We start from the raw sequence: 19,020 nt of genomic DNA, 5'->3' as shown, positions 1-19,020 counted from the left end.
TTGTGAATTCTAGTTTCACCTTAGGCAGGTAAGCTGGCTGGGTGGGTCAATCACCAGGAGAAGGTGAGTTCTTGCCCCACTTCAAATAAAAACCTTTCCCCCGTTTTCTGGTTCCTAGCACGCGGTATTCAAAAGAACAATACCTAGGTACATTTGTATGGTTCGGGTACAGGTAGTCCTTGACTTACGGCCACATATTGAGCCCAAAATTTATGTTGCTAAGTGAGATATTTGGAGGAGGAGGACTGTGGGGTCCTTGGTGCTCTCCGAGCTGGGTAGTTTTCTTGCAGACGTTTCATGACCCAACTAGGTAACATCATCAGTGCTAGAAGGAAGTGGGGTATGTGGAAGAGGAGGAGGAGAATGACTTTGGGGTCCTTGGTGCTCTCTGAGCTGGGTGGTTTTCTTGCAGACATTTCATGACCCAACTAGGTAACATCATCAGTGCTAGTAGGGAGTACAGTTTGCAGGGAGGAGGAGGAGGAAGAGGAGGAGGAGGAAGAGGAGGAGGAGGAGGAGGAGGAGTGTGGGCTCCTTGGTGGTCTCTGAACTTGGCTGTTTTCTTGCAGATGTTTCATGACCCAACTAGGCAGCAGCATCAGTTCTAAAGGAGTAGTAGGCAAATTTTGCAAATTTTGCCTTCCCATTTTGTTTGCAAGCTGAGGACTAGCTCTCGCTTAACAGGCAAAGCAAGGGAATGAATGGATAAATGAGGAAGGGGAAAGAAGGAACGAGGAAAAAGACGGTGCAAGCCACCACATACGACACGCAGACTCGGGAACGGAAGACAGCACACTAGCCGAAGCTCAACACTTCGTCATCACTCGTGTAAGAAGAGTAAAGAATGTGAACGAACGGGTCTTCGGTAAACCTCCCCGCCTGCTGCCTAGAAGGGCCACCTTGCGCCTCGAGTCGCAACGGGGGAACGAAAATCTGGGGACGTACCTTTTTCAGCTGCTGTTCTTTAAAGCCCTTCACGGCCCTGGCAGGCTCCGAAATGAGATTTTTATAGTTTTCGCAGATATTGATCCTGGACTGGGCGACCTGCACGGTGCTTTCTAGAAACGATTTCCACACAGGGTAGAGGCTCCTGCGAGGCAGACGCAAATAACAGAGCAACAGGAGTTGGAAGGGAGAGGGCAGCTCTTCCAGTCCAACACCAGATCAGTGGGGGAAGGAGGAAGGAAGAAAAGAAAGAAAGAAGGGGGGAAGGAAGGGAGGAAAGAAGGAAGGAAGGAAGGAAGGAAGGAAGGAAGGAAGGAAGGAAGGAAGGAAGGAAGGAAGGAAGGAAGGAAGGAAGGAAGGAAAGGAAGGAAGGGAAAGAAAGGGAGGGAGGGAGGGAGGGAGGGAGGGAGGAAGGAAGGAAGGAAGGAAGGAAGGAAGGGGAGAAGGAGGGGGAAGGAATGGAGGAAAGAAGGAGAGAGAGAGGTGAGAAGGAAGGAAGGAAGGAAGGAAGGAAGGAAGGAAGGAAGGAAGGAAGGAAGGAAGGAAGGAAAGAAAGAAAGAAAGAAAGAAAGAAAGAAAGAAAGAAAGAAAGAAAGAAAGAAAGAAAGAAAAGAAAGAAGGTGAGAGGGGGGAAGGAAGGGAGGAAAGAAGGTGAGAGAGAGGTGAGGAGGAAGGAAGGAAGGAAGGAAGGAAGGAAGGAAGGAACGAAGGAAGGAATGGAGGGAGGGAGAAAAGAAGGGGGAGGGAGGGGGAAGGAAGAGAGGAAAGGAGAGAGAGAGTGAGAAGGAAGGAAGGAAGGAAGGAAAGAAAGAAAGAAGGGGTGAGAGGGGGAAGGAAGGGAGGAAAGAAGGGGAGAGAGGTGAGAAGGAAGGAAGGAAGGAAGGAAGGAAGGAAGGAAGGAAGGAAGGAAGGGGTGAGAGGGGGAAGGAAGGGAGGGAGGGAGGGAAAAAGAAGGGGGGGGGAAAGGAAGGGAGGAAGGAAATTGAGAAAGAAGGCAGGCAGGCAGGAGGGACAGAGGAACGGAAGGAGAGGGAAAGAGGGAAGGATGGAAGGAAACTGAGAAGGAAGGAAGGGAGGGAAGAAGGAAGGAAGGAGAGGGAAGGGGAGGAGAGGAAGGGAAGGGTGGAAAGAAATTGAGAAGGAAGACAGGGAGGGAGGGAGGGGAAGGAGGGAAGGAAATGGGAAGGAAGAAAGGAAATTGAGAAGGAAGGAAAGAGGGGGAGGGAAGGAAAGAGAGGAAGGGGGATGGAAGGAAGGGTGAGGGAGGGAAAGAGGGAAGGAAATTGAGAAGGAAGACAGGGAGGGAGGAAGGGAGGGAGAAAGGGAGGAAGGAAGGAGGGAAGGAAGGAAGGAAGGAAGGAAGGAAGGAAGGAAGGAAGGAAGGAAGGAAGGAAGGAAGGAAGGAAGGCAGGAAGAGCAAACAATATTGTTTTTTTGACATGGCTATATCTTCACCTTCAGACTGCAGAAACGATCGCTCCCTTCCCCAAACCTGCCTTACTGCAAAAAGGAATGGGGAAAAAAATGATCCAAATCCCAAATCTATCTCATATAATTTTATTTCCCAATTTTAAGCCTTCAAATCCCACCCGCATCGGAAGTCTTTGATTGCCACTGACGGATTGCTTCTGCAGTATCTCACTGCGCAGATTTTATTTACAAACCGAATCTGCCTGAACATTTTAAATTCGTTTTTTTATTGCTGTTGCACCTGGATTGCAAGCTACGGAACGCCAAGTTTAAAAACTGGGCAATTTTAACCAGGTAAGCTGAACAGGTGTGGAGGGGAAAAAAAAATTAACGTTGAGGAAAAACAGGATAATTAAACGGTGCCAGCATTTGTCTCCCCCACCAACCTCTAGATGGAAAAAGGTACTGAACAGGAGTCCTCAACTTACGACCGCAGTTTGCGGTGATTCGCTTAACAACGGCAGGGAGAAAAGTCGCAAAGTGGAGCAAAAACCCCCTTAACGAATGCTTCAGCCACGGAAATGTTGGGCTCCATTGGGGTCGTAAGTTGAGGACCACGTTGTGTCACCAGGGCGAGTCCACACTGCCAACCTTTGGACAAGCCAAGTCAAGGAGGAAGCCGGATTCATTTTACAACCGTGTTACTTTACGGCGGCCTTACCTAAAGTCGTTTCGTTCCTCTGCTTTCACGCCAGGCCATTCTTTCTTTAAGTACTGGCTAGCCAATTTCTGCATCCCCTATTTTAAAAAAAAAAAGGGAAAAAGAAGGAAAATTAAAGGCTTTGTTTACAAACGGACTTGAATCCTAGCATTCTACTCCCATCGCTGGCTGCCCTGCTCCGAAATTTTCCGCAGGCATCCTCTGGTGGGAAGCGGGAAAGACCTTGATCAGATTAAAAGGCCAGCCTGGATAAAGAACCTAAGACTTCTAGAAGAGAATATGTGTAGCTCAGGGGTGTACCTGAATTCTTCATTGAATTTACTCAGTGGAACGATTTGCCACCAGAAGTTGTGAATGCTGCAACTCTGTAGGTTTTTAAGAAGAGACTGGGCAGCCATTTTGCCTGGAATGGCAGAAGGAATCCTGCCTGAGAAGGGGATGATGGACTGGATGACCTTCCAACTCTGCTATTCTCTTCTGGTCTGTTCTGTTCTTTTCTTTTCTGTTCTGTTCATTCTTATTCTTATTATTCTATTCTATATTCCAATTTCTATTCTATTCTATTCATTCCTATTCTATTCTTATTCTACATTCCAATTTCTATTCTATTCATTCTTATTCTATTCTTATTCTACATTCCAATTTCTATTCTATTCTACTCAATTCGTTCTTATTCTATTCATTCTTATTCTATTCTATTCTACATTCCAATTTCTACTCTATTCATTCTTATTCTTATTATTCTATTCTATATTCTAATTTCTATTCTATTCTATTCATTCTTATTCTATTCTTATTCTACATTCCAATATCTATTCTATTCATTCTTACTCTATTCTTATTCTACATTCCAATATCTATTCTATTCTACTCAATTCGTTCTTATTCTATTCATTCTTATTCTATTCTATTCTATTCATTCTTATTCTATTCTATTCTACATTCCAATTTCTACTCTATTCATTCTTATTCTTATTATTCTATTCTATATTCTAATTTCTATTCTATTCTATTCATTCTTATTCTATTCTTATTCTACATTCCAATTTCTATTCTATTCATTCTTACTCCATTCTTATTCTACATTCCAATTTCTATTCTATACTATTCATTCTTATTCTATTCTTATTCTACATTCCAATTTCTATTCTATACTATTCGTTCTTATTCTATTCTTATTCTACATTCCAATTTCTATTCTATTCTACTCTATTCTCTTAATCTTACACGGAAAAAGACCCGAACACACCTAGAAACACACACACACACGCACGCACACGCATATATTATTCAGCTTTGTTTGGGTATTTTCCCACGTCATTGTAGTTGTGCTTTTAAAATTGTAGCAACGTTTCGGCAGAATCTCATCTGCCATCATCAGGCTTCTGTATTGTTTTCATCAACTTTAAAAGCACAACTATAATGATGTGGGAAAATACCCAAACAAAGCTGCATACCATACATATAAATACCCGCGAAAACTTAAGAAAATGAAAATACACATGCACATGCACAAATATATTTGTTTTTGTAGATTTTCATGAGTACAGGTATGCAGGTCTTGGCGTGTGCCCTCAATCTTACACGGGTAAAGACCTGAACATGTCAAAACCTGCATACATATAGGTATACACACACACATATATACATACATACATATTTATTTTACCGTCTTGAGTTTATTTGTAAAGTAACAATGGTGGGATACAGAATTCAAAGAAACCAACAGGGAAGAAAATAAGACAAAAGCCCAGGGAATGTAACCAGGTGATCTGTCTTGATCCCAGGAATCCTTTCCCTGCTTAGGTTCTGGCTCAGCCTAATTTACAGGATCCTACCAGGAGTGTCTGGCTGGTGATTTTGCAGCCGGCTGGAGAAAAGCCCTTTAATTTCACAAATAAAAGAAACTTTTCAATCAATCAGTGATGACGAGCCACCACGGCTCCCTTTTCATTCCCCAAAAGCCTCCGGAGCATCTTCCTCGTCTCTCCTGCCAGAAATCGAATGCTTTCTTTACTTTTTCTTTTCTTTTCTTCCGGCCTCCCCGCTTTGTGGAGACAGAAGGCGCGGCAGCTTGTGGGGAAATGGAGAATATTGGGCACCGCTCAGTGGCGCATTTCACCCTGGTGAGACAATTGGAAGGCGGAACAAAATTGCGAGTCCTTGTGGAGCACCTCGACTTCTTTGGCAAGCTCTGGAGAGTAACTCTCCCCCCCCCGCCCAAGGTTATGAAGGACAAAATAAATACAAATAAAACTAGGGTTGTTTTTTTGGGGGGGGGGGGGATTTATTCTGTAATAGGATTGTGCAATAATTCAGATATTCAGATAATCTATTCTATTCCATTCCACTTTCTATTCCATTTTCTTTTTCTATTCCATTCCAATCCAATCAAGGAACCTTGAAATAGAATGGAATGGAATGGAATGGAATAGAATAGAATAGAATAGAATATGGAATGGAATGGAATGGAATGGAATGGAATAGAATAGAATAGAATAGAATAGAATAGAATAGAATAGAATAGAATAGAATAGAATATGGAATGAAATGGAATGGAATAGAATAGGAGAGAATGGAATGGAATGGAATGGAATGGAATGGAATAGAATAGAATAGAATAGAATAGAATAGAATAGAATAGAATAGAATAGAATAGAATAGAATAGAATATGGAATGGAATAGAGAATGGAATGGAATGGAATAGAATAGAATGGAATAGAATAGAAGAATAGGACAGAATGGAATGGAATAGGATAGGATAGGATAGGATAGAATAGAATAGAATAGAATAGAATAGAATAGAATAGAATAGAATAGAATAGAATAGAATAGAATAGAATAGAATAGAATAGAAATTCTTCATTGGCCCAATGTGATTGGACACACAAGGAATGTGTCTTGGTGCAAATGCTCTCAGTGTACATAAAAGAAAAGAGACATTCGTCAAGAGTCAAAAATCATCAGGTCCAACACTTAATTATAGTCATAGGGTACAATCAGCAATCAAATCCTACCAGGAAACAGTCAATATAAATCGTAAGGATACAAGTGACAAAATTACAGTCATACAGTCACAAGTGGGAGGGGATGGGTGAAACGAAGAAAGGGAGGATTAATAGCAACAGTAATGCAGACGTTGTGGGTGCTCCAACTCTGGACGTTTTAAAGAAGAGACTGGACAGCCACTTGTCTGAAAGGCTATAGGGTCTCCTGCTTGAGCAGGGGGTTGGACTGGATGACCTCCAAAGTCCCTTCCAACTCTGTTATTCTGGTAATTAATCAGTGGAACAAGTTGCCTCCAGAAATTGTGAATGCTCCAACACTGGAGGTTTTCAAGAAGAGATTGGACAACGGTTGGTCCAGAATGGGATAGGGTCTTCTTGAGCAGAGGGTTGGACTAGAAGACCTCCAAAGTCCCTTTCAACTGTTCTGTTCTATTTTATTCTATTCTATTTATGTAGGGAATTTATATTGCTACCTATTTTCATATGGCAACTCAAGGTGCCTTACAGAATAATGTTCTATTCTATTCTATTCTATTCTATTCTATTCTATTCTACTCTACTCTACTCTACTCTACTCTACTCTACTCTACTCCTATTCATTTCCCCATTCCATTCCAATAAGCCAACTCAGAAAAATCAGACTGCCCAAGAAACTGCGGGTACACGTCTACAGGGAAAAATATTGAGTCTGTCATTTGCACCTGTATAAACTGTCTGGTTTGGCTCTGCAACCCAACAGGACAGGCAAGGATTTCAACGGATAGTTAGAACTGCAGGAAAAAAAACCCCAAGACAATTGCAACCAGCCTGCCTTCCATGGAGGGCCTGTCTACTTGCACGAGCCGGAAACGGGGCTGTGAAAAGTATCTACAGGCCCCTCATATCCTGGACATAAAGTGCTTCAACTCCTTCTTGGGACAACTCTGTAGAGCACTTTGTGCGACTAGATGCAAAGGTAGTTTTTCCCTCCATGCCATCATCTAATGAACACCTAATTCCCCCAGCATTGTTTTAGGCCTAAAGATATCTAATCCTGTAGTAGGACTGTATTATTATTATTATTATTATCCTTCTCACCTTTCCTTTCTCACCTCTCATTGTTCCTATTACCTCCTCTTACGATTTATTAAGTTGTGGTTTGTATCTTATGACTTATGATCTGTGACCTGTCACTTTCTTGCTTGTATGTACACTGGGAGCTTAGGATTTAAGATGGACGCTTCTTGAAAAGAGGTGTTGATGGCTGTTGTGGAAGGCTCAGGCAAGGCCCCTAGCCCCCTTCAAATCCTACCTATTGCATAGTCCTCCTTTGGAACGTGGCTCGATCTTCACCGTTGAAAGTGTGTTGGGGTGTGTGTGTGGGTGTGTGTGGGTGTGTGTTGTCTCTACAGTGTTAGATCCTAAAGGTGTGATCCAGACCCTGGGGGGGAAACGTTGCAGTCGAGTACAGAATTTCAAAGCCGAGGTTTTTTTTTTTTAAAAAAAAGAGGAAAGACTTGGTGGAAATATCGATTTTTTGACAGGGGAGAATATTTGTAACTCGGGGTGGAACTTTTGGGTCCGTGGTGCTGCTTAGATGTTTTCTTGCAGACATTTCATGACCCAACTAGGGAACATCATCAGTGCTACAAGGGACTGGGGTATGCGAAGAGGAGGAGGAGGAGGAAGAGGAGGAGGATGAGAACTGTGGGGTCCTTGGTGTTCTCTGAGCTTCACTGTTTTCTTGCAGCCATTTCATGACCCAACTAGGGAACATCATCAGTGCTAGAAGAGGAGGAGGTTTGTGGGGAGGAGGAGGAGGAGGAGGAGGAGGGGGAGGGGGAGGAGGAGGGGGAGAACTGTGGGGTCCTTGGTGTTCTCTGAGCTTCACTGTTTTCTTGCATTTCATGACCCAACTAGGGAACATCATCAGTGCTAGAAGAGAAGGAGGTTTAGGAGGAGGAGGAGGAGGAGGCGGCCAACTGTGGGGTCCTTTGTACTCTTTAAGCTTTTCTAAAGAGAGTTTTCTTATAGACATTTCATCACCCAACTAGGTAACATCATCAGGGAAGGAAGGAAGGAAGGAAGGGAGGGAGGGAGGGAAGGAGGAAGAAGAGGAGGGAACTGTGGGGTCCTTTATACTCTTTAAACTTTCTTAAAGAGAGTTTTCTTGTAGACATTTCATCACCCAACTAAGTAACATCATCCGTGCTAGGAGGGGACTGTGTTTTAGCATCGATCACAGTCTCTAGTTTAGCAATCAAGCACCTGCAAGGAAACAATCCAGCTCGACACCACGGACCCAACACACCAAATCCTCCGCTAAGTCAGACCACCAGGGCTGTCAACTGCGAGCAACACACCCTGCAGGCTACTCGTCCTCATCGTTGTTGGCCGTCCAACAAGATGAAAAGCAAGATGAAAAGAAAGCGGGTTTAAAAGGAGACTTCTAGCTAAAAAAAAAATTACAAACCGTGCTAAAACGACGTGTCGTATTGGGAATCGTAAATGGCTTTAAAATCGGGGTGGAGGGAGAGGGAAGCAACTTTGCATAATGTCTTCCTTGTTCTCTTCAAGGACACTCGGTGGTTTGGCTCTCAAGACTTTCCCCGGAGACACAAAAAGGATCCCTGTTTTAGCTCCAACTGGGAAAATCGACCGATAGTTTAACCTCTGGCATGGCTTGCCAGGGGTGTGCGACGACGGAGCGTGCTCGGGGGGGGGTCCCTTCTGTGGGGGTGGAGGCTTGGCCTGACTTTCAACGCCGGACCAGGAGCACCCCACGATAATGGAAACAGGGAAACCAAAATAAAGAAGATAGGGTATAAAAGAGACAAAGTCAATATTACGACCGGTATGTCGCACGTCACTGTGTTGACGCTGTATAATTCAACTGGCTCGAAACGGTGTTGGTCGGGCTTAGTTTTGGGGAGGAAAATAAGGGGAATAAAATTCTGCCTCCGCCCACCAGCATCCACCGCTATTCATCTGGCTAGCGTCCTGTCAAGTGTGTGAGAGAGTGGAGGGCTGTTTGGAAACTGAAAGAGTATTTGCTGTGTGAGCAAGGAGACAGCAAGGAGCCTGGGCGTGGCTTAGCTCAACCGTTCTGTACTAAAGATGCTTGGTGCTGTGAAACTAAAACTGAAACCGAAACTGAAACTCCTCCCCTCTGCTTGTGTTTTGCCTTTTGGAAGAGATTTCTTCTCAGGTGGGGAGGGGGAGTAGAACTCCTTAGCATCAGAGCGTGTTAATAATAATAATAATAATATAGGAAATACTCTAAATGCTCTGAGGGTCATTTGGAAAAATCCTTTCTTAGTGAGACGCCTAGACGCCAAGAGGAACATAGGTGCCAAATTTCAAGTTTGCAGGCTTTGCGGTTCTGGAGATTTTGTGATGATGCGTGAGGGGTATTTCGCTTGTATATATAGATTTCTTTGTTGTAGCATTTCCACGCATACAGTCGAAGCTTAATTTCTCAATATCTATGATATACGGAAGCCCACGACTTACTGAACCAATTTCTAAATCCCCTCCAAAATACTGAAATTTCGTGGCACCAACGGCCCCCTCATTTAGCGACTGCCGCTTAGCGACCATTCGCAGTTACAACAGTGACAATGGTCCTCATTTAGCGACTTTGCCAGGAAAGCAAAAGAAAACTGGACCAAGATTGCGAAGCAGAGTTGTGATTTCACTTAGCGACCGCTTTGCTTAACCACAACGCTGTGTGAGGACTATCAAGAAGCGTGGGTTGAAATACAGCATAAATATATATTTTTTTAAAAAAGTGACTTTGCTACAGGGAAACCTCAACCACTCATGTATTTACCGTTCACAGTTACGACGGCACTGAAAAAAGTGACCAATGGCCGTTTCCTCCATTTACGACCGCGGTAGCACCTGTGAAGTCATGTGATCAAAACTTGGGCACCGGCATGTATTTATGACTTTAGCACTGTCTCCATGGTGGTCATAAGTCTGCACGAGGGCCGCGTGTAGGTTGCATTTAAAATAAAACAAATAAATCTTTTTTTTCTATGCAAAACCAAAACAGTGGCTGGCTGTATTTCTCTGACAATCTTTAGAATCCTTTTTGGGGATTTAAATCTCCTGACTTCCTTCTACCTGGGGGTATGGAGATCATTACTAAGGCAGGAACCGTGCCGCGTTTTAGCTGGCGGTAATTTAAAAAAAAAAAAAATTCAGCTCATGAACCCCTGCTGGGTAAACAGGGACGTAATCTGTAGCGGGGTAAAGTTTCGATTCCAACCTTGAGACTCCAAAGTCAGGGATTGCCTGGAGTTGTTCTTTTGAACAACTAGGGAACATGAAATGGGAAAGAGACATGACTGGGAGGCTTAATTTCATGGAGCCCTTGATTTACAGTCTTATCCAGACTGTAAAGATTTAAGATTCAGCCAGCGAGCAAAGGATATTTACCCGGTTCTTTGTGCCGTGTCAGCTCAGAAATCAAACTGAGTTATCTTTTCGTTGCCAAACCAGCAGAACCCTAGCGTCTGCATTTCCTACGGAGGAGGAGGAGGAGGAGGAGGAGGAGGAGGAGGAGGAGGAGGAGGAGGAAGAGAGCACATCTTTCTCCTTCTGCCCTGGCTACTTTTTACAGAGGCACAACTGAGGGCGTTTTCACAAACCGCATCCGTTTGGTTTAGGGACAGCAGCGCCTCCGATAGAAAGTCCCTACAGAGAGTGGTGAGGACAGTAGAGATTATAGGAAGTTCGCTTCCCATTATTCAGGATGCTGCTTATAAGCGCTAGGTGGCTTAGAGCTCAAAGCACGGTGAGAGACACCCCGCACACCCAAGCTCCCCTCTCAGAGCGGGTTTTGAAGTATTTCTAGAACAGGACTTCCAGATTCCGAAGCATTTTGTTCCTTATGCCATCCGTCTGGTCAAACTCGCAAGATTCATTTTTTTTTTTTTTTTGCCATGTACATGTATACATCCAAAGTAGACAGTGTTGTTTCTCTGTGTCATATAATATATGTGGGTATGTGCATAATTTTGTATTTATTGATTTATTGGTTGGTTGGTTGGTTGGTGGGTGGGTTTATTTTGTGATGTTTACATCAGGTGCATTGGAGGTGGAGAGCTGCACGCAACAAAATTTCATTTTAATATATGCTGCTTAGTGTAAATTCAAAGTGACAATAAAGTTATTATTCTATTCTATTCTATTCTATTCTATTCTATTCTATTCTATTCTATTCTATTCTATTCCAAATTCCTTTCTGTTCTGTTCCCTTACCTTACCTTACCTTCTCATGTTCTATTCTATTCTTATTCTTATTATCCCTTTCTCTTCTCTTCTCTTCACTTCCCTTAGCTTCTCATATTCTATTCTATTCTATTCTATTCTTATTTTCATTCTCATTCTTTTCTCTTCTCTTCCGTTCCCTTCCATATTCTTCCCTTCCCTTCTCATGTTCTGTTCTATTCTTATTATTCCTTTCTCTTCCCTTCCTTTCCCTTAGCTTCTCATGTTCTATTCTATTCTTATTCTTATTATCCCTTTCTCTTCTCTTCTTCTTCTCTTCTCTTCTCTTCTCTTCTCTTCTCTTCTCTTTCTTCCCTTCCCTTCCTTCCCTTCGCTTTCATGTTCTATTCTATTCTATTCTATTCTATTCTATTCTATTCTATTCTATTCTATTCTATTCTATTCTATTCTATTCTATTCTTATTTTCATTTTCATTCTTTTCTCTTCCCTTCCATATTCTTCCCTTCCCTTCTCATGTTCTGTTCTATTCTTATTCTTATTCTAGACTCCCATCCTGAATTTATGCATTTGGTATCTTTTTCCTAAATGCGATTCCCATACGGGGAGACTGCGACGGAGCCCAAATTTTGCACTGCTATAAACAAAAGCGGTTGTTAAGTAAGCGTTGCCCCATTTCACAACCTTTTCTGGCCACCGTTGTTAAGCAAATCACTGCAGTGGTTACACATGGTTGCCCAGTGGATTCCCTGTTGACTTTGCTTGTTTGAAAGTCGCAGAGGGGGATCATGTGACCCTGGGACACTGCAACTGTCATAAGTACATGCCAGTTGCCAACCACCTGAATTTTGATCAGGTGTCTGCACAGACACTGCAACAATTGTAAGTATGGAAACTGCTCATAAATCTGTTTTTTTCCCCCAAAACCTTCCTAACTTCTAACAGTCACCAAGCAAAGGGTTTTAAGGCCAGGACTAGCCGTACTTGTATATCCATATTCAAAGTCAGCCCAAAATACCTGGAGGAATTTTTTTTCTTACAATTATTTGGCGGGGCAAAATGTTAACAGAAGTAAACAACAAAACAATCAAGAGTGGATTGAGTGGGCCACCTTTTACGATCAGAGCAATTTAATTTCCTTTCATTGGAAATATTATCGTAAACCACAGGTAGCCTAAAAAATGGGTCATTTTCCCCATTTGTTTTCTCCTTTTGCTAAGATAAACTTATCACTTATATTGATTGCTTATTGCACCCTATGACTATCATTAAGTGTTGTACCTGATGATTCTTGACTCTTGATGAATGTCTCTTTTCTTTTTTGCACACTGAGAGCATTTGCACCAAGACAAATTCCTTGTGTGTCCAATCACACTTGGCCAATAAAATAATTCTATTCTATTCTATTCTATTCTATTCTATTCTATTCTATTCTATTCTATTCTATTCTATTCTATTCTTATTGTACCCTATGACGATCACTAAGTGTTGCACCTGATGATTCTTGACTCTTGATGAATGTATCTGTTCTTTTTTGCACACTGAGAGCATTTGCACCAAGACAAATTCCTTGTGTGTCCAATCACACTTGGCCAATAAAGAATTATACTCTTTTCTTATTCTATTCTATTCTTCTTCTTCTTCTTCTTCTTCTTCTTCTTCTTCTTCTTCTTCTTTCTTCTTCTTCTTCTTCTTCTTCTTCTTCTTCTTCTTCTTCTTCTTCTTCTTCTTCTTCCTCCTCCTCCTCCTCCTCCTCCTCCTCCTCCTCGACTCTTGACAAATGTCTCTTTTCTTTTATGTACACTGGGAACCTTTGCACCAACACCAATTCCTTTTGTGTCCAATCACACTTGGCCAATAAAAGAATTATACTCTTTTCTTTTCTTATTCTATTCTATTCTTAATAGATCTATTCTATTCTTAATAGATTCTTCTTCTTCTTCTTCTTCTTCTTCTTCTTCTTCTTCTTCCTCCTCCTCCTCCTCCTCCTCCTCCTCTCCTCCTCCTCCTCCTCCTCCTCCTGACTCTTGACAAATGTCTCTTTTCTTTTATGTACACTGGGAGCCTTTGCACCAAGACCAATTCCTTGTGTGTCCAATCACACTTGGCCAATAAAAGAATTATACTCTTTTCTTTTCTTATTCTATTCTATTCTTAATAGATCTATTCTATTCTTAATAGATTCTTCTTCTTCTTCTTCTTCTTCTTCTTCTTCTTCTTCTTCTTCTTCTTCTTCTTCTTCTTCTTCTTCTTCTTCTTCTTCTTCTTCTTCCTCCTCCTCCTCCTCCTCCTCCTCTCCTCCTCCTCCTCCTCCTCTCCTCCTCCTCCTCCTCCTCGACTCTTGACAAATGTCTCTTTTCTTTTATGTACACTGGGAGCCTTTGCACCAAGACCAATTCCTTGTGTGTCCAATCACACTTGGCCAATAAAGAATTATACTCTATTCTTTTCTTATTCTATTCTATTCTTAATAGATCTATTCTATTCTTAATAGATGATGATTCTTCTTCTTCTCCTTCTCCTTCTCCTTCTTCTTCCTCCTCCTCCTCCTCCTCCTCCTCCTCCCTCCTCCTCCTCCTCGACTCTTGACAAATGTCTCTTTTCTTTTATGTACACTGGGAGCCTTTGCACCAAGACCAATTCCTTGTGTGTCCAATCACACTTGGCCAATAAAAGAATTATACTCTTTTCTTTTCTTATTCTATTCTATTCTTAATAGATCTATTCTATTCTTAATAGATTCTTCTTCTTCTTCTTCTTCTTCTTCTTCTTCCTCCTCCTCCTCCTCCCCTCCTCCTCCTCCTCCCTCTCCTCCTCCTCCTCCTCCTCCTCCTCGACTCTTGACAAATGTCTCTTTTCTTTTATGTACACTGGGAGCCTTTGCACCAAGACCAATTCCTTGTGTGTCCAATCACACTTGGCCAATAAAAGAATTATACTCTTTTCTTTTCTTATTCTATTCTATTCTTAATAGATCTATTCTATTCTTAATAGATTCTTTCTTCTTCTTCTTCTTCTTCTTCTTCTTCTTCTTCTTCTTCTTCTTCTTCTTCTTCTTCTTCTTCTTCTTCTTCTTCTTCTTCTTCTTCTCCTCCTCCTCCTCCTCCTCCTCCTCCTCGACTCTTGACAAATGTCTCTTTTCTTTTATGTACACTGGGAGCCTTTGCACCAAGACCAATTCCTTGTGTGTCCAATCACACTTGGCCAATAAGAGAATTCTATAAACCGCTGTGAGGCCGTTTCTGAAGACTTCGTGGTTTTTTTCTCTCCTTTTTAAAATCTTCCTCTTCTAGCAAGAGAGTAAAAAGGACGTAAGGGGGTGGGGGATGGGAACTGGCTCTGTTTCACCTGGGAAATCATTTATTCCTCCCAACGAAGACAATCAATGCATTTCTCCTCTGACAAAAAAAAAAAAAATCTTAGTCTCTCTTGATCCCTCGTGAGTGTTTCTCCAAGAGAAAGGCAGCCTGTAAATCAATTCAGCAACTAAAAGGCCACTTCCTTATGCCAGGATCATTAGGGAATCTACTACCCATTCCTGATTCTATCATTATTATTTAAGCAAAGCAGCACTGGAAAAATCTGGATGACTTTTTTTTGCTGGTTAAAAAGAAATAGAGGAAGGAAGGAAGGAAGGGAGGGAGGAAGGAAGGAAAAAAGAGAAAGAAAGAGAAAGAAAAAAGAAAGAAAGAAAGAAAGAGAGAAAGAGAAAAGAAAGCAAGAAGGAAGGAAGGAAGGAAGGAAGGAGGAAGGAAAGAAAAGGAAAGAAGAGAAAGAAAGAAAGAAAGAAAGAAAGAAAGAAAGAAAGAAAGAAAGAAAGAAGGAAGGAAGGAAGGAAGAAAGGAAAAAAGAGAAAGAAGAGAAAGAAAGAAAGAAAGAAAGAAAGAAAGAAAGAAAGAAAGAAAGAAAGAAAGAAAGGAAGGAAGGAAGGAAGGAAGGAAGGAAAGAAAGTGAAGGAAAGAGAGAAAGGAATGAAGGAAGGAGGAAGGAAGGAAGGAAGGAAGGAAGGAAGGAAGGAAGGAAGGAAGGAAAAAAGAAAGAGAAAGAGAGAAAAAGAAAGGAAGGAAGGAAGGAAGGAAGGAAGGAAAAAAGAAAGAGAAAGAAAGAAAGGAAGGAAGGTTGTTCTGGGGAAAATAATGCCCAAGATTGCAGTGGTTTTTATTTTATTTTTTTATTTTTTCACTTGTTGAGAAAACAGGCTCTGCTCTGCTGAGAATTCAGGCTGCCAAAGGCTCCGTCCTTCAAGCTGCCTCAAACCACTTAGCGAGTAGCCTCCGCCTCATCAGTTCAATTCCCCCTATGCAGGATATGGAAAAGGTCACCCAAATAGAAACCCCCAGGGAGCAGTATTTATGCTGGACTGGCTGGGGAATTCTGGGAGTTGAAGTCCACCTGTCTTAAAAACTGCCAAGCTTGAGAAAGGCTGCTGTGTTAGAACACAAGAGCTATCTGGGATGGGATGGGATGGGATGGAGTGGAAAAATAGAAAACAGGGAATGGGAAATGGAATGCAAAATAGAAAATAGGGAATGGAGTAGAATGGAAAATAGGGAATGGAATAGAATGGAGTACAGAAAATAGAGAATGGAATGGAAAATAGAAAACAGGGAATGGAATAGAATGGAAAACAGGGAATGGAGTGGAATGGAAAATAGAAAATAGGAATAGAATAGAAAATAGAAAACAGGGAATGGAGCACAATGGAAAATAGGGAATGGAATGGAATGGAAAACAGAAAATAGAGAATGGAATGGAAAATAGAAAACAGGGAATGGAATAGAATGGAAAACAGGGAATGGAGTGGAATGGAAAATAGAAAATGGAGAATGGAATGGAAAACAGAAAACAGGGAATGGAGTAGAAAATAGGGAATGGAGTGGAATAGAAAACAGAAAATAGAGAATGGAATGGAAAATAGAAAATGGAATGGAAAATAGAAAACAGGGAATGGAGTAGAAAATAGAAAATGGAATAGAATAGAACGGAAAACAGGGAATGGAAAACAGAAAATAGAGAATGGAGTGGAATGAAAAACAAAAAATATAAAATGGAATGGAAAATATAAAATATGGAACAGAATTCAACAGAATGGAACGGAACAGAACACAATTCAATGAGTGGAGCTCCAAAGATCTTCTAATACAGATAGTCCTCGACTTAACAACCATTCATTTAGTGACCGTTCAAAGTTACAAGGGCACTGGGGAAAAATGTGACTTACGACCGTTTTCCACACTTACAACCCTTGCAGCCTCCCCCATTGTCATGTGATCAAAATTCAGACCCTCGCCACTGGCTCAAATTTACAACGGCCGCAGCATCCCGGGGGCGTGTCACGTGATCCCCCTTTGCGACCTTCTGACAAGCAAAGTTAACAGGGGAAGCCGGATTCCCTTAACGACCGGGTGACCCCCCCCGAACAACTGCAGGGATTCCAACTTACCAACGGTGGCAAGAAAGGTCGTAAAACGGGACAAGGCTCACTTAAGAACCGCCTTGCTTAGCAATAGAAATTTGGGGCTCAATTTTCGTGGTCGTGCATCGAGGACTGCCAGGCCAGTATATGAAAAAAGGAAGGGGCCCCCACAAAATTACCGCTAGAGATTTCCAGCCAGCGTGTTAAAGGAGTTTCGAGCAAGTATGCCCCTCTAGAGAGAAAGGGGAAACATGAATAAAACTTGGACAATAACTATTCTGTCAACTGTTATAAATCTAATACATTTGACCCTGAACTTCCCTCTGGGAATCCTCTTTGAAGTTTGCAACAAAGCACTGGAGATCTTTCAGATTTAATAATGTCATTGCAAAACAAAAGGTTTTTCTTAGCAGGATTTCCTTCTCTGCAGAAGGCCATGCAGCTCCTTGATCAAAATTACGTGGGTGGAAATGGTTTTTTTGTGCTTTCTTAAAGGTTTCATGTTCAATTTTTTGAACTATTACCCCCTGGCAGACGGTACAAAATAATAATAAAAATAACGACTTAATAGGCTTCAAAACAGCCTCTATCCCAGGGCAGTAGCTCTGTTGCATTCTACTGTATAGGACAATATTCATGCAATATCAGGGGTTTTCCATTCAATTGCTTAGAATGTGAAGGGTGTGTGTTTGTGTTTATTTTCATGGTCATGATGTGCACCGAAGATGGGGTTTGATTTCGTTGTACGAGGTGCAGTGACAACAAAGTAAAGAAAAGTAAACGACGAGGCCGAACCAGTTAGCGCCATTATAATGATAAATATCTAAGATGTGACTTGAGCTCCTGTTATTGCGCATGCAATTATTGCTGTAATGTGCAATGCTATGGTGTTATTTTATTTTGTACCAAGCCTTTTATTATTATTTTTTTAAAACAACTCAAGTTGATGGAAATAGCTAATACTCCTTTTTTCCTCCTACTTTCCACCACAAACAATAACCCTGTGAGGTGAGTTGGGCTGAGAGAAAGACAGACAGACAGACAGACAGAGGGAGGGATTGGCCCAATGTCTCCCAGCAGGCTTTCATGCCTGTGGTGGGACTAGAACTCACCGTCTCCTGGTGATGGGCCCAGCGTCTCCCAGGTGACTTTCATAGCTAAGGTGGGACTAGAACTCACCGTCTCCTGGTGATGGGCCCAGTGTCTCCCAGGTGACTTTCATAGCTAAGGTGGGACTAGAACTCACCGTCTCCTGGTGATGGGCCCAGTGTCTCCCAGGTGACTTTCATAGCTAAGGTGGGACTAGAACTCACCGTCTCCTGGTGATGGGCCCAGTGTCTCCCAGGTGACTTTCATAGCTAAGGTGGGACTAGAACTCACCGTCTCCTGGTGATGGGCCCAATGTCTCCCAGGTGACTTTCATAGCTAAGGTGGGACTAGAACTCACCATCTCCTGGTGATGGGCCCAATGTCTCCCAGGTGACTTTCATAGCTAAGGTGGGACTAGAACTCACCATCTCCTGGTGATGGGCCCAGTGTCTCCCAGGTGACTTTCATAGCTAAGGTGGGACTAGAACTCACCATCTCCTGGTGATGGGCCCAATGTCTCCCAGGTGACTTTCATAGCTAAGATGGGACTAGAACTCACCATCTCCTGGTGATGGGCCCAATGTCTCCCAGGTGACTTTCATAGCTAAGGTGGGACTAAAACTCACCATCTCCTGGTGATTGGCCCAGTGTCTCCCAGGTGACTTTCATAGCTAAGGTGGGACTAGAACTCACCATCTCCTGGTGATTGGCCCAGTGTCTCCCAGGTGACTTTCATAGCTAAGGTGGGACTAGAACTCACCATCTCCTGGTGATGGGCCCAATGTCTCCCAGGTGACTTTCATAGCTAAGGTGGGACTAGAACTCACCATCTCCTGGTGATTGGCCCAGTGTCTCCCAGGTGACTTTCATAGCTAAGGTGGGACTAGAACTCACCATCTCCTGGTGATTGGCCCAGTGTCTCCCAGGTGACTTTCATAGCTAAGGTGGGACTAGAACTCACCATCTCCTGGTGATGGGCCCAATGTCTCCCAGGTGACTTTCATAGCTAAGATGGGACTAGAACTCACCATCTCCTGGTGATTGGCCCAATGTCTCCCAGGTGACTTTCATAGCTAAGGTGGGACTAGAACTCACCATCTCCTGGTGATTGGCCCAGTGTCTCCCAGGTGACTTTCATAGCTAAGGTGGGACTAGAACTCACCATCTCCTGGTGATTGGCCCAATGTCTCCCAGGTGACTTTCATAGCTAAGGTG

General features: G+C 42.6%; 1 protein-coding gene across 1 annotated transcript in view; it reads right to left on the bottom strand.

The window, feature by feature from the left end:
* The window catches only part of FCHSD2 (FCH and double SH3 domains 2), a 178,204-nt gene that overhangs the window by 76,193 nt on the left and 82,991 nt on the right, over positions 1-19,020 (bottom strand). The window contains 2 exon segments of the mRNA XM_087937803.1: positions 946-1,090; positions 3,077-3,153. Coding sequence (XP_087793929.1) covers positions 946-1,090; positions 3,077-3,153 — 222 coding nt within the window.

Source organism: Pseudonaja textilis, chromosome 7 (genome assembly GCF_049901715.1).
Source record: "Pseudonaja textilis isolate UNSWEBS1 chromosome 7, rPseTex1.2, whole genome shotgun sequence".
NCBI lineage: Eukaryota > Metazoa > Chordata > Lepidosauria > Squamata > Elapidae > Pseudonaja > Pseudonaja textilis.
The sequence above is the reverse complement of the archived record's forward strand: the minus strand, read 5'-3'. Positions and strand labels throughout refer to the sequence as shown.